Source organism: Dermacentor variabilis, chromosome 1 (assembly GCF_050947875.1).
Source record: "Dermacentor variabilis isolate Ectoservices chromosome 1, ASM5094787v1, whole genome shotgun sequence".
Taxonomy (NCBI): Eukaryota; Metazoa; Arthropoda; class Arachnida; order Ixodida; family Ixodidae; genus Dermacentor; species Dermacentor variabilis.
In genome coordinates this window covers 148,696,612-148,712,333 of record NC_134568.1, presented here as the reverse complement: position 1 = coordinate 148,712,333, position 15,722 = coordinate 148,696,612, and the positions used below count along the sequence as shown (strand labels likewise).

At 40.8% G+C, this 15,722-nt stretch overlaps 1 protein-coding gene across 2 annotated transcripts in view; it reads right to left on the bottom strand.

Moving 5' to 3' along the window:
- LOC142586201 (copper-transporting ATPase 2-like) overlaps positions 1–15,722 on the bottom strand; it is a 118,957-nt gene that overhangs the window by 83,570 nt on the left and 19,665 nt on the right. For both annotated transcript variants that reach the window (XM_075697455.1, XM_075697459.1), the window contains exons 9-10: positions 8,138–8,371; positions 4,437–4,577 (exon numbers count right to left, since the gene is read on the bottom strand). In XM_075697455.1, coding sequence (XP_075553570.1) covers positions 4,437–4,577; positions 8,138–8,371 — 375 coding nt within the window. The remainder of the gene's footprint in view (positions 1–4,436; positions 4,578–8,137; positions 8,372–15,722) is intronic.

The following is a 15,722-nucleotide window of genomic DNA, read 5'->3' as shown; positions in this document are numbered from 1 at the left end:
AGGAACACTTGTTCCTTGACTGCCTTGCCAATCTTGCTTATAATTACAAATGCTCCAAAGCGTTTCACGTAGATGTCAAACTTGCTCCTTCCAGGAACTGTGGTAGGTACCCCACAATGCCCTGCTTTATGTCACCCCTCAACCACTAATCATGCTCACAATTGCTTGATTGAAGCCTTACACTGCTAGGTACATGTGCCTCAGAAATGTGGTTTTGCCTTACAGCTTTTTCAGAATGAGAGGTTGTTGCATCTTACTGTTGTAGCATTTAATCTCCTTTTCATAGCCGTAAATATTGGATTTAAGTACAAATACGAGCAAGACAGAGAGCTGAGTTTACTGCATTTATTCAGTGACAGTCACTCAGAAAATAAAAGCAGGATAGAATTCATGCTCAAATAACTAAGTAAATCTACAGTGATAAGATAATCGGGCTGTGCATGCATAGTCAGGTGCAGCAACGTATGATATAGGTATGTGCAGACACAATGCCCACAACAAGCATAAGTCAAATGCGCATTAAAAATATCTGTGATGAGCTTACAGAAACTAATGGCCATTGCTACAGATGTCACTGTCATGCTTGAGAAGATGCATCAAAGTTTGGAAACATATGCTCAATTGACAAGTGCCATATTAATGTACAAGTGAATGCATATTTTACAAGTAGGAAACTAAACCAAATACTATCATTGAAAAAGCAGATAAAAGCTTGAAACTTAGTTTGCTGTGTTCGTCCCATCCACCAGCTCTTTCCATTATGCCGTTGTTTATGCCACTATCATCAATGTTGTCATCATCGTCAAGCACCTCATCTTCCCCCTCGCTATAGGGCAAATAAAAACTAAACTTTTCTCACCCTACCACTAAGGATCAAACTCAAGCCTCTACAGCAGTGTGCAGTTGGGAAATGGACATACGTACTAACTACTGAGCAACACTAGCACTTGGACGATTTGTGCAGGATTTGGTGCACCACATACACTCAAAGCACAGTGTTGTCTATGTATGTTATTTCAGACACAGGAGACAATACAGTTGAACCTCATAATAACGAAGTCACATAGGACATGAAAATACCTTTGTTATATCTAATATTTATTACAAGCACATATTTGTTACATGCTAATATAGGCTAGAACATTTTTATAATTACTTCATTATATCCTATAAATTCATTATATCTGTGTTACTTATATCGAGGTTATTTGACTATAGATATAGTGGACGAAAATATGTGCATGTTGCAAAGAAGTTATTTATAAGAAGATGGCAGTGCCCACTGTGGGAGCCTGCTGCTGTCACAGCAGATGAGTTCAGATGAGGAGAGACCTTTGAAGTGTGCCGGGTTTTTGACGTGAACTGACGAGAGTGCTGAAAATGTCAAAATGTAATCTGCTGCCACTGTTGTGACAACGTGCAGACAAGGCACTTAGCCTGTTGAGCAGTACCAGCCTGAGAACGTGGTTTTCATGGAGGTGAGTCACAAGTAACAGCAGGGTTCTCCCTACGGTGGGCGATGGTAGACGTGCCACCCACCGCTCCGAGTTTACTGCTCACCACTCCAGTTGACCAATAAGAATTTCCAGTTTCTTTTTTTTCATGACCCATGGGTGTTTGTTTAGCATGTACGGAATAATTAGACAGAAATGTAATGTAGCAGTTGAGAAAATCGCCCTTTTCCAATGCACTGTCAATAAAGATCAGGAGTTGGGAGGTGCCATTGCAACGCGGAGTGCACTACTTTCCGTTGATGCAACACCTTCATTTTGGAGCCATCATAAAGAGGAGAGATCTGAGCTTTACATAGCTATAGCAGTATATTTTGCCATGCAAAAATAAAGGCACAAGAAGCAGCCGAAAAGTAGAGAAACTAGCGTCACAATTCGTTACTGCTTCCGCGTAGACCCAGAAGTCCTCCTAACTGATGCAGATTTGAACTGCCGATGCGTGTTTCACATGCATTTTGACAGCAGCAAGCTATGCATTTCTTTGTCTCAGCGGAGTTTGGCGATCACGATAGGATGCGTCACTGGCTCGCATTAGTTTTGTTAATGCGTCTAAATTGCAAAATTGGTGAATTCACAACGGTGGAATTGCCACATTGGAAAAGAGAAAAGAGGCTTAGTTGCATGTGTAACCCCCCCCCCCCCCTCGGTCGCAAGATGTCCACCCCTCAAAATTTTCTAGGGAGAACCCTGAGTAACAGGCAAGTCATCTGCATTAAAGCTCATTACTAAGTCACTGCTTTTATAACCCCATGACTTAATGTGTCCTAACCTTGCTAAGTTAAGTGTCCTTTGACATATTCAGATAATATTATGTGGGCATTTAAATGAGACAAAAAGAAGATAAAGATGTGAAGCGTGCAGCAAGATATGCAGAAAAAGAAGATAGCAGGAAAGTGGCACGCAAATGCAAGAAGAAGAAAAAGAGCATGTATTGAGATGGCAGGTCAGTGGTGACATGGCCTTCGGCAAGTGCGGACGTGTTGCCAGCTGGTGCTCGGGAGACTGCAGCAGGTGGCACACAAGACCTGGCCCAGAGAGGGGACTCACCAGCAACGTACTAGAGCGCCATTCCTCTAGAGTACCACAACGGTGCATCACGGTGCCGAACCAGTTTCCCACTAACCATTCCAGCCTCGTCCTGTGCCAAGGAGGCCAGCCTAGGCTTCAGCATGTTGCCACTCACCGAGCACTGTCCTGTGCAACGGCGACTACCCATGCACCTAGCTCCGTCCTGTGCTGTGGTAGCACAGTGCTGTGGTCCCCATCTTATGCAACGGCAGACACCTAGCAACCTGACCAGTCCTATACCACGGCGGTTGCCCCAAGACCACGACAAGTGAGCCATGATGTCCGAACCATCAGGACTTTTCGAGTATGGCTATATATTGTACAGTTTTAAGTGTCTAACATGTGTGCACTGTTTCCACAGAGTTATTTTGTATAATGTTTCTTCTTTAATTATATGTAGTTGCTTTGCGCCTGAAACTTTTCCCTATCTATCTCTAGTCTGCTGGAATCTGTGACCACGATTTCCTTCAAATTTACCTCTATTTTTTACCATATGTGTACAATGGAGCATCAACATTTACAAACGACTACTGAATAAATGCAGAAAAGGAAGCACTAGAGTTGCTCCTCGAAACAAATATATAATTTACTCTTGTTTTGGAGCTTGTAAATGCTAGGCACCAAAGCATGACCAGATAATACATAATCAAACTCATGCTATATATACCAGGTGTGGTTCTTTTTTTTTTTTGTTCTTTGCTTTTACTGACCAGAATTTTAAAAAATTGCCAGTGGCAAATAGCACAATTCTACTAATTGAGCTGCATTACTCGGAGAGGCAGACATTACTTGCACAACAAATTGAAGTTCAATATCAACTGAATACATAATTTGACTAATTAAATTTTTAACTAATTACTTTACGGCACATACTGCAAATTACAAATTGTAGCCAGTGAGATTACAGGGATGACGAATTGACACTTAAGACGAATTCTGAGGATGACATCAGTTCCAAGATATGCACAGTCAAACATATGGTAAAAATGCACTGTTGTTTCACTTACATCTATAACAAAACACCTTCTATGCATTAGAGCACAAAATAACAGGAACACTGATGTATTTTTTGCAAACTTTAGGAATTAATATTTCAAAACCAGAATCACCCTCAGAATTCTTTCCAAATGGATACACCTTGTGAACTCATTGGCTCCAATTAGTAAATTGCCATAAAATAATCAGTTTACGCACTACTCAAATGATATTGCGCAACAAAAAACGACACGGATGTAAGAGAGGACGACACACCAAGCGCAAACTTTCAACTAAGTTTATTGTACCACTGAAATTGATTTTATACATGTGAAGCAGTGTAGACCCCGCATGCGCTTACATGCTTACTCAATGTTACATTACAATTACAGTTACAATTACAGTTTACTCAATGTGTGATATTTTGTTAATTAGTTAATTGTGCATTGCAACTTATCATGCAAGTAATGCCCCCCTCTTAAAGTAATCCAGCTCAAGAAGTGGAATTTTACTATCTGTTCTGTTCATTCTAAAAAAAAAAAAAGGCATCTGATATAGTCCCACCTCCACTCAAATCTTCTTTTACACTGTAGCTCCAGAAAAAGCAATTAACAATGTAATTGTTAGAGATATCTTTATGTTCTATTCTTGGGACTGTTGCCAGTCCCTAATGAGCTTGCTTTGCAAACATTTTAAGAGGCAAGGACTCCCAATTATACACACTTCTCTCCAACAACCAGTGCCTGGGAGTAAACTCAGGCCCTCAAGCCCATCAGAAGCTGTGCATCTGTGCAGCTCAAGTCAGCAGCAACACAGTGCCAAGCTAAACCCTCCCTTACAGTTTCAAACTTCAAACAATGCTTATATGAATTTAAATCTTACCTTTATCGTGTCACTCCTCTGTATTAGATTCACGTCAATTTTCTTCTCAGATAATACATCACCATCTTCATTTACTGTTAACAAAGTAGCTTCAGTGGCTTGCAATGATATTAGCTTTGTCAAAGCACCTGAAGTATGTCTCTGAAATCCAAAAAATAAAAGAAATAAGGACTTCACACTAGGCCTGTACTTAAGAACTTTAACTTAAAGGCCAACTGCAATGAAATTTCACTCAGGCTAAATTAGTTATGGAGTAGCAAGTACTACTATCAACGCAATCTCGGAAAAGTTGCGAAGCTGATAATTGACTTTTTTTTTAATAGCGCCTTAGTAGATAATGCAGACATTTGATGGTTAGAGGATATGATGAAGATTCCAAAACATAACCAGCAAGATTTTCAGACCACCATAGGCACTGTCCAATCACGAAGGTCATGCTCAGGCTGGTTTTCAATGTTTGAGGCTGTGCAACATTTCTGTTGAGTGGTAATAGAAACTTTTTTTAAGTTTCAGCATAAAAAATGTACATTTTTGCTAGCTTTTCTTGATGCATCTACTTGTATTTCAAGCATAAAAATTTACCAGAAGCCTGCTCTTTATTTACACTATCTGAAACTAGGCTTTAAATTTCTTGGCTTTAAACTTATGTGGCACAAAATTTTGTTGAAGTTGGCCTATACGAAACAAGCGGCTTGTGTGATGATTCAGGTATCAAGTTGCAATAAGTAAAAGTTTAACTTGGGCGAGTTGATTCATACATGGATAAAAATACAGCGCGACTGAGACAAGGACAAGGAAAAACACAAAGCTACATCATAAGCGCTGACTAACAATTGGTCTTATTTGCACTAAGGCCTGCCTTCTATATGTATAGAAGTTTGCCATACCACACCACCAGTTAATTTACTCGCATAATGATCGCACTTTTTTGTCAAAGAAATTGACGCAAATTCAGGGGTGCGATCATTACGTGGCTTAAATTTCCCGCGAAAAGACACATTTTCTTTTTTCATCCCGCATTTGCTGAGGGATGACAATGGGTCGACAAGCAGGTGGCTGCCGCTGCGACAGTTTAATGTTGGTTGCGTGCAGACCGCTTGGTATGTCTTGAAGAGTTGTTCGCGTAGCATTTGACAGATGGTAATCGCGATCATCATTAGCTAGACTTGGCATACAACATATCGCACACTATTGTGTACATTGCTCTGCAAAAACAGGCTCGTGTTAAAAAGATACATTTTTTTTTATTGTAACCGCGATAAAAACTATGTGATGAAGCAACCTGGTGACACTGTTAATGGTCCATTCCTCAGTGGTAAAGCCTGTTTGACTGAACTCAGTGTCTACAGCATTTCATGGCAAAATCAAGTAAAAAATATAAAGCAGCCACATACAAGCACAGGAGTAGGGTGTGCATTATTGCCACTTAAAGGGACATTAAAGGGGAATATTAAGTTAAGCTAAAGTGATATATTACCGCTAGAGAATGTCTACAGCGTCAACATTATCACGAACAGAGCTTTAGTAATCGTGAAATTGAGGTAAATGCAGGACACGATTAGAGACTCCCCTGGGTCGTTCAAGTATTAGCCTGATGACAAAGGCACTCCTCAATATAGCTCTATCACTAGTATTCAAGCATTTGTAGTAAAAAGATCCTTGCATTGCAATATACATAAAAAGAAAATGCTACTTTTTTAGTTCTATTTGATTTTTAGAAAAAAGTAGCTCATTGACGTAACCCTTGGCAATGACATGGGCAGTCAAGAGGTTTCGTTTTCTCCACTCTGCACTGCCTGCACTTTTGCATTTCAGCAGCTTCGTTATTGCGTAGTGCTGCGCTGGTTTTGCTGGCTCGTGTAACTCCCACAAACTGCAATTAGCAGAGAATGCCACGTCCATGTGATGTCACGAGATTCCCGAATGGTCCAAGGCACTTGAACAAGAGCAGCTGCAATGGCGAATTCAATGCTTTGTCTTGGATCAGTTTCTCCATGGCCGCGCATTTGTGTTTTGCACAGAAAACCGTAGTGTTGTCTGTTGGGCACTGTTTCACTCACTGATTGCAGTAAAGGGTGGTGATGGCGCACGCAACGTCACTACGCCTCGCTCGGGGGCGGGCGACTTGAATTGCGTTAAAGGTATGTGAACCCTTCAGACGAAATTTTCCCGTAAACTACCATATTTTCAGGTGTCGCATTTTTCTTTCTCAATTTTTCGTCGGTGTGTATTATAGAATGATGTGTTATAGAACTTTTTTTTTTTTTTGAAGAAACTGCAGTCAAAATCGGATTGGATGCTATGGCCACACAAAGCATGCTGGGTTGATCTCCTCTGGCAGTTACTACGGGTTGCGCGCGCACTATGGAGGTACGGGGTTCTTCTCGTGGTCGAGTTGCCGAGCGCCGTGCAAGAAGGACGGAGCAGAAAGCCGCAGCAGACCAACTGCAAGTTGACAGACTCCGAAGTCGTCACATTCGCAGATTGCTTCAGGATATGGTGGGCACCACTGCACAAACTACACAGTTGCTATCAGAGTACAAGCCACTCCTCCAACCTCCCCTGCTGCCGTTCCGCTTTCCTCCCTTATGAGTGATTCAACTCACCATCACACGCTTTCACTCGCACATACAGCATACGGCGTGCGGGAACGATGTTATCACCCTTGGACTTTATACGAAACATCGCGGTGACCACGACGGCAGAAATACACCTGGAGTGTCCACATCACTGCTTTCACAATTCTATAGGAATGGCACCGATATGCTTGCAATGCGCGTGGCCTGCGTTCACGAAGCAAAATGTCACTGTATCTTTTTTTATATCGCTTACCGAATGAACAGGTGTGTCTTATATACTGGTGCAATGTATATATACATTTTTGCTTTTGTTTTTTGAAAAAAAGCTGCCATTTTGAGTGGGGCGTGACTTATACAAAGGTGCGACTTATAGACTGGAAAATATGGTAAGTCTTTTTCTGTCACAAAACAAGCGCTGGGAGGTTTCTTGAGTGGTATTTTGACAGTTTACGTTGACTTAATATTTGTGTTTAGTGAGTCTTTATACTTTCTTGCAGAGGAATACTGGCTTTTGTACATCAGTGCACGAATAGCAGAAAATGTGGCATGAAATAACACAACAATGCTTACTGAACCAAACATGCAAGAACCAAGAGTAAAGCGCTTAAACAGAGATTGTGTAGCTGAGCGGGTGTCCCCTGTTGCCGAATAATTTGCATTTCCTTCAAGCATTCTGCTATGCCAAAGGACAGTACATTACTTCACTCCCCACATCTAACTTCATAAAAATCAGCCCAAATTGCTTACCGAAGTGCCACTGTGCACATTTCTATGAGTGCCACTGACAGCCTATCAACAGTAATGTGGTAACAGGGCTCCCACGTCTAAGTCGATCTCATGATGAATAGGCATGAAATGCTGCCAGTTTGTAAACAGGTAAGTAGGCATCCTCTTGCTGAATCTAGCTAAGCAACTCCTTTCTTGCTTCTGAAGCACAATGCACTACAGCCAAGATACTCCGTATGCATGTACTACTTCACAAGTCTTGAAAAAGAACACATGAAACAGGGTAAAGAAAGTACTGTGCACAAATGTCAGCTGATAAACAAGGTTTTCTAGCCATGCAGTAACAGCCATAGTAATCCTAAAAACATACTCTGACAAACAATACTGCTTAATTACCTTGGCAAGATGCTCCAGCCAGCGACCAAGGCAAAGGAAGACAATGAGCATGGGCACAGTGTCAAAAAACGTGGTGGGGCTGCGGTCAGACCGAGTGGCCACAAAGTAGAGAAGAATGATAACGCTGTACAGGTAGGACACATTGGTTGCTAACATCACCAATACGTCCATGTTCGCCATGCCATGCTGCAGGGCCCGAAATGCTGGCAAATAGAAGTGTCGCCCACCCACAAACTGAAAAAAAAAAAAAAAAAAAACAAGAGAGAACACACATTTTTCCAATATCATTGTATGTGTGCAATCTTGGAGGGCATATGGGAACTGCACGAAGCTCCTTAAGCAGATGGTCATTGAACAAAGCTGCAAATTTACCAGGCACCACACCACATAACAAAAGCTATGCATGGTTTTCGCATTCCTTGGTGCCCTCTCGAGCCACTGATACGTGACCTTGAGAATTCTGAGTATAGCAGCATTGCGCTGTTGATAAATTTACCATTATTAGTGGGTGTGAGAACAGCAGGGAACTTAAAATGAACTTCTTGTTACTCCTTTCTTGGAAGAAAAAAAAAAATTTGCCTTCCATACTTAAATAGAAAAAGCTTAATATTGTTTAGGGATCCTGAACTGCAACATTCACAAATTTCACAGCAGTGCATGAAAATCACTTTAGTGTTGCTTCACTGTAAGGTGTGAACCCGTGCGTACCTAAAACTGCGCCCCACTTGTCCATATGTTTTGCTTTATGTTTACCTTCACTGCACATCTTGGAGGCAAATAAAAAGTTTGACCAATGCCACACTTCTGCACAAATGGTGCATCCTAATGCTCCCAACATTTTCAATGTAAGAGCCTAACAAATGGTGACAAATATTCCATTGAAGAAAATCTTGCTTACCCTTGTTTTATAGCTGCACACCAGCGCTGAATAAGTGGCACACAAAGACAACTATTTTTACTTTTCAGTTCTTACTTATCCTTGTTATCACTGTACATCATCTCTGAATAAGTGGTACGTAAAGAGAGCTAGCTTTCCAATTCAATTGAAATATTAGCCTCCCTAAATAATTATTATACTTCAAGATCCATTTCACTGTCATATCACTGAACAAAGTCCACGTAATTAATTATAGTTGCTCTATGTGATTTTGTCAACCAAGACAAGTTTACATGCTATCTAAACCAGAAACGTTCAAGTATCTTTTAAATTTTCTGATGAAGTTACAAAGCTTGCCAAATCAAGCCAATGGCATTCATAGGCCAGATGCCTGGCATAAAATCTTCGAGCTTGGTTTTCTGTTATGCAGAATAAGCTGTTTTAGGATATTCATCTTTCTCCAAATTTTACTATACCTTTGAAAAGTTCCTGTAGTCGAACACATGGCTCTTAAATGTTTAATTACTTAAATATCTGTAAAATGTAGGACGTCGTAAGACATATATGAATCTTCTTGCTGCTTAAATTTCCAACTATGATTATGCAAGCTCTTAACATTGTGCTTAGTGCCTTGATGTCCAATTACAACCAGGAACCTAACTCTGTGAAAGGAAAGTGAAACATAACTTTGCTTTGTTTATGCGATTGGTAAATGATCAAGGAAACTAATATTGAAAAATAATAAAACAATTCCATTAGTGGGTGTGATAAATTAGTGTACTGTGGGAGTACACTGCCAGGCTGGCACTGAACTATGACAAAATCAAACTTTTGTTTTCTTTCATACTTGCCACTTCCTTCCGATAGAACATTAGATGTATCAAAAGGGGCCCTTGGATCTTTAATGCACCAAGCCCACACAGCTACAAGGCAGTACGTAAGATCTACATAGCCTGACATTTCCTTTTCATTCCCATTCCTAGGGATTTTAAGTGCTTTGTGAATCTGTGTACAAGAGCCTTAGGTGAATGATTAAAAACTCGCGCATCACTCTACCCACTTAAGCCCTATCAGGTCATGAGGTGAAGTATAATGAAAACACACTTTTCATACAAAATTATAAGAGACAACCACACCGTAAAGTGTTCATAGCAGAATGTGCCTGCTGTAATGTGAAATGGCACATATCATCCAAATTTTCATTTGCCACCAAGACAGTTTGCGATGGAAATGCATTATAAGCTAGACTACCTGAGGTACAGTTTCCTTCAAATTTTTCCCCTTGCTTCAAACAAAAATTACCTAACTTGATCGAACTTTCAGCATTGATGAACATTAAATTGCTCAATCACAAGAGTAAGTGATGTTAATTCAACACCACTCAGCCTTGCTACCGGCCAATCATTACACCTACTCCTAATTTCAGGCTGGCATACCTGCACTTCAAAATGCATTTCGAGCTAAAGAATGACAAAGTGTGCTTTGTATTCATCCTACCTCCAGTATGTACAACCGTCCAACTTTTTAATGATATTGTGCATGCATCAACCTGCTGTCCAGTCAGCATCGTATTATGAAGCATCCCTACAAGATATGCAAGAGAATCTGCATATGCACCAAGTTCAAGCCACCGTGATCGTCTGCTAGGTTGTTCGCAGAAGCGCTATGAAGCCACTATGACTCTTAATGCATATCTGTCTTCATTTTAATGTTCCAACCTGCCAACTTTCCTCAGGCTTTATTTTTGTTACCCAATGTGTGCACATAAGTCACACAGAAAGTAGAAAAACTGAAATATAAACCCTGCCATATGCCTCTCATATCTTTTAAAAGAAAATAAAGAATGATTGGACATCATCTTTGAGCAAGTGCAGTTGGGCAGCATACTGTTGAGTACAATGCAATATAGAACATAAACATTGCAAAAATTTTGGATAGAGCATCCACACACGTTACAGTCACAGACCAATATTTCACACTCATACAGGACCTGCAAAAATGCCTGAATATGGTCAGTCCGAAATAACAACTTTCAATGACAAAATCGATTTCATTGTTTTTTTATAATTTCAGCACCACGAAGCTTTCGTTTACACAAATCTGCTCTATGCTGTGCAAAGTCAAAATTCCATGTTGGTTAACTCCTTAACGGCTGATGACGAGGTTATCACAACAAGAGTCCTCTGGTGCCGGTGACAAGTTAAGAACTTTCTGCAATTTTTGCATGAGTGTATATGAACAGTTCCTTGTGATTTTAACAAATAAATAATACACAATGACTTGCTACCTTTTTTTTCAACAAGACCAATAAAGATGCAATAGGCATTACTGGTATATTCTTTAGAAAAAATTGGCACAAAATATGCTGGTGTAAAAAAAAGTTCCGCACTTTAAAGATGTATTTTGAAATTCATTATTAAGGGGTTACCCTAAGCTGTCGATGACAAGGTAACTTGTCAGCACAACGAGAGTGCTCTGGTGCCGATGACAAGTTAACTCGTCGAGAACTTTCAGCAATTTTTGCACATGTGTATATATCTGCAGTTTCTTGTAATTTTGACAACTAAATAATACACAATGACTTTTGCAATATTTGTTCAATAATACCAGTAAAAATGCAAACAGGTATCACTACTATCACATCTTTTAGAAAAATATGGTGCGAAATATGCAGGTCTAAAAAAAATGCACACTTTTAAAATTTTAAAGAATGCGCTTCACATTCTCTCATCACGCAGCCCAACCTACATTGTTGTGAAGTTCAGATATCGCATGTGCGACCTTGACTCCACGAAGCTGTCAGTTTAGGTAGTGCTGTGCTAGTTCAGTTTGGAACTTTGTGGCCACACACGAGCCTACACCGTTGTGTCTAGTGAGCAGACATACAAACTTGGTAGGTGTTCGCGGCAGTTTTTGGTTGGTCTCCCGTGAACCTAAACTCTGCCGCTTCATGTGCATCGCCATCAGTCTAGCCTATGCATGTGATCACCAATAGAGTCATCTATGTGTACAAACGCATCAAGGGCAAGCTCCCCCAATCTTGCCACTTGCTGGCGTCACCGACTAGCACCACTTCATCGGAAGTTGGCAACCAAAATTGTGATTCGGTGCTTAGCTGACGAAATTCTTGGCAGTGGCTGCACAGCCCTTGGAAAGGCAACAAATGACCATGATAATAAAAGCAAGGGCATGGAAAACAGTCTGAATGGCAGCAACTTTGTTTGCTGTCATCATGTTTGCAATTATTGTGCACCTGAATCAGTCTGAAAAATCTAGTGAGAGACCATGCAGCATCCGAAATTGCGGTTGTCATTATACATTGGTTCTATGGAGTAGGTGGCAGTTCCACAGGAAAGTTTTAATTATTCAGCAGTGCTGAAAAATCAGCCATCCAAAAAAATCGGTCAGCAACTGTATTTGCTCTCACAGAGGTTTCCAGCTAAGAACACATGCAGCACTGTGTGCAAGAAGCAGTATATGAATGTGGTATGGAAAGGCAGGCCTACAAAACACGGTCACAAGAAGAATGAAAAGGAAGGAACGAGTATTCATTTTTGTTGTTCCTGCGTTCATTTTGTGTGCCTGCCTTTCTGCACCCTGAATCCCTAACAACTTGCTTACACTTCTGTCATTATATATGACTGTACTAATGTGGAAACTGACCAGCAGCGCCATGATACATGAAAAAAAATTCTTACAGAGCTTTGTGTACTAGTGCCATAAATAAACAAGCATTTTCATTAAGGGATTACACAGAACATAATGTTCTAAAGGGGCAATAAAAGGGGACAAAAAATAAGTTTATTATGCACAAAGATGAGGCGTGCAGACAGGATACAAGAGAAGAGAAGTGGACAACACGAATGCCGATTATCAACTGAAGGGGAAAAAAGCACTTTGGCACTTTGGCAGTAGCGGCAGCATCTGACGCATGTCCGCTGAAACACGTTTTTGAAATATTACAGGTACGGTGGCTTCTGCTTCGTCTACAAACTTTACCCGTGGAATCGTCGGGCACTCGTCGCAAGATTGTGGTGCCCGTACCCCATCTTTGGCCTACCCCGGTTTCAAGCATTCAACTTTACTCCCGGTTTCTTCTGCCACTTGCAGCCTCATTGCCGATACTGCAAGCCGCACGGATTTCCCTGCCATAGATCTGCTATCAACGCACCTTTCAGAGCGCCCCCTGGACCAGTGGCTATATCAAGTCCTGACAACCGTTTTCCTGCACACTTTGGCAGTAGTGGCAGCATCTGACGCATGTCCGCTGAAACACGTTTTTGAAATATTACAGGTTGGTGCTTTCTATCAGTTACCTTTTGTATGTGCCAGCCGCTGCTGCCAACGCTGCTTGAGATTTACGAGTGTTACTAGTACCTATTGAAATGTCGCACTGTTGTGTGTGCCGCTCCGCGGTCCCTGACAATGGCTTGTACATGACTTGCTGTGAGTGCAAATTCAAATTTCATTTTGGTTCGTGCTCCGGTATAACGGAAGAAGCTTTTACTGGAAAGCGCGATATGTCTAGGAAGGCATGGAAATGTGAGACATGTCAGGGGGTGGGACAAGGGGCAGATGCTGAAATTGAGCGGCAAACGCCGCAAAGAGACATAGCAGTCCGACTTCTAGCAGTCGAAACCAAGCTAGATACCCTTTTGGTTCTGCCAATCAAACTGGTGGAACTGGAATCGTCTGTGCAACATATTTCTGAAAAATTCGATGAATTTAAGACGAGGCTGCAGGCTCAGGAAAAAGTTACCACGCAACTATCAAACAGAGTTGATCAACTTGAACAGGCAGATTCGAACAGTGATTGTCCCAAATCAAATGGGATCTGGATAATCTTGAATGCCGTAGCCGCAGGTTAAATATTGAAATACACGGTATTACTGAAAGCGAGAACGAAGACCTAATGATGAAGGTAAACGAAGTAGCGATGCAAATTAAGCTTCCACTATTGAACAAGAGTGATGTTATGGCTATACACAGACTTCCCGCTAAACCAGGCAGAACACGGGCGATCATTATCCGTTTTGTTCACCAGGAACTTCGCGATTCCTGGCTTGCAAACAAGAAGCAACTAAAGGACCATGGGCACGTGTTTTTCTGTGAAAATATGACACGGCTATCACGTGCTATTTTATCAAAGACGAAGGAATGGGCCCAGACCTCAGGATACGCATACGTCTGGCACTCAAACGGTAAAGTTTTGGTGCGAAAAAGGAGCGGCGACAGAGCTGTTGTCATACGCGGCGAGGAAGATCTGGCCAGTCTTACAGCTTCGAAGTGATGGCAGCATACATGATAGCAATAAATGCGTTATGTTTACTAAACCACAATGACGACCCTGGAATTCCAATTTTCTCATGATGTTGGGTCGTTAAAGAACCAGTGTCCACTTTCAATATTTCATTTTAATGTGCGAAGTTTGAGAAATAAGTTTGACGAAGTCAGTTTCTATCTGTCTGAGCTGCAACACTGCTTCGACTTGCTTTGTTTTAGTGAAACATGGTTTACCTCAGAGGATGAATGCGCTTCTATTTCTGGATATGACTGTATCTCTGTTTATTGAACGAAAAAACGAGGAGGAGGAATTGCTATTTATGTCCGTTCTGGTTTGTTGTACAGTATAATCCCCGAGCTCAAGATTGTTAATGAATACTATGAATGTATTGGTCTTCAGTGCATGAACACTTTGATTTCGCTAGTGTACCGCCCGCCATCTGGATCCATGTGTAAGTTTTTAGAATTTACTGAAAAATTATTAGAACTCAGCATCGAACTTAAACTCGAAACAATATTAATGGGCGATTTTAATATAGATGCTTGCCCAGATAACCTGAAATATACGCGTTTTCAGGAAACTTTTGAATCACACGGGTGTTCAAATATCATCAACGTGCCTACTCGCATCCCACCTACAAGCCACACAACACTTAACCTCTGTGTGACGAGTTTTTCTGCTGAATATGTAAAAGCAGGAGTCCTGATGTGCAATCTTAGTGATCACTTCCCTATATACTGTCTGCTACCTCATAGACAGCCATCCAATATATGCCCTGAAAGCTTAAAAAGAATTTATCCAGAACTAAGTGTTAAGAAATTTGTTGAACTAATCTCTGGTTATTGGTGGGACGAAGTGACCATGAAAACTGATTTAAACAATGCTTACGATGTTTCTATATCTACCTTCGCATTCCTATACAACAGATGTTTTCCACTTAAGAAGTTTAAAAAGCACAACAAAGCTAGAAAGCCTTAGATAACTCGTGACCTCTAGAATAGGATAAAATGTCGTAACAAGCTCTTCCAAATTTTTCTGAGTAGCAGAAGTGAAGATGACTTTCGGTCTTTCAAATCTGAGTGTAACAAATTAAATTCAGATATTAAACGCCCTAAACAAGAATATTACGCGAACAAGTTTTTTGCTATCATGGGAAATTCAAATCTCATGTGGAAAGCGATCAATGAAGTAATTAACAAAGGCGCTATCGCAAAAAAAGTTGAATTTCAGCATAGTGAATTGTCAGATATTGAGGTTTCAAATACTTTCAATTCTCATTTTATTGATGCTGGTGCGTCCTCACAAAATGATACACCGGTCTCTTGCACGGAATATATATTAAATCGATGTTCTTCTATAGTGTTCTTGGTGCCTACTGAGCAGCACGAGATACAGACCATAATCTTATCGTTGAAAGACAGTTA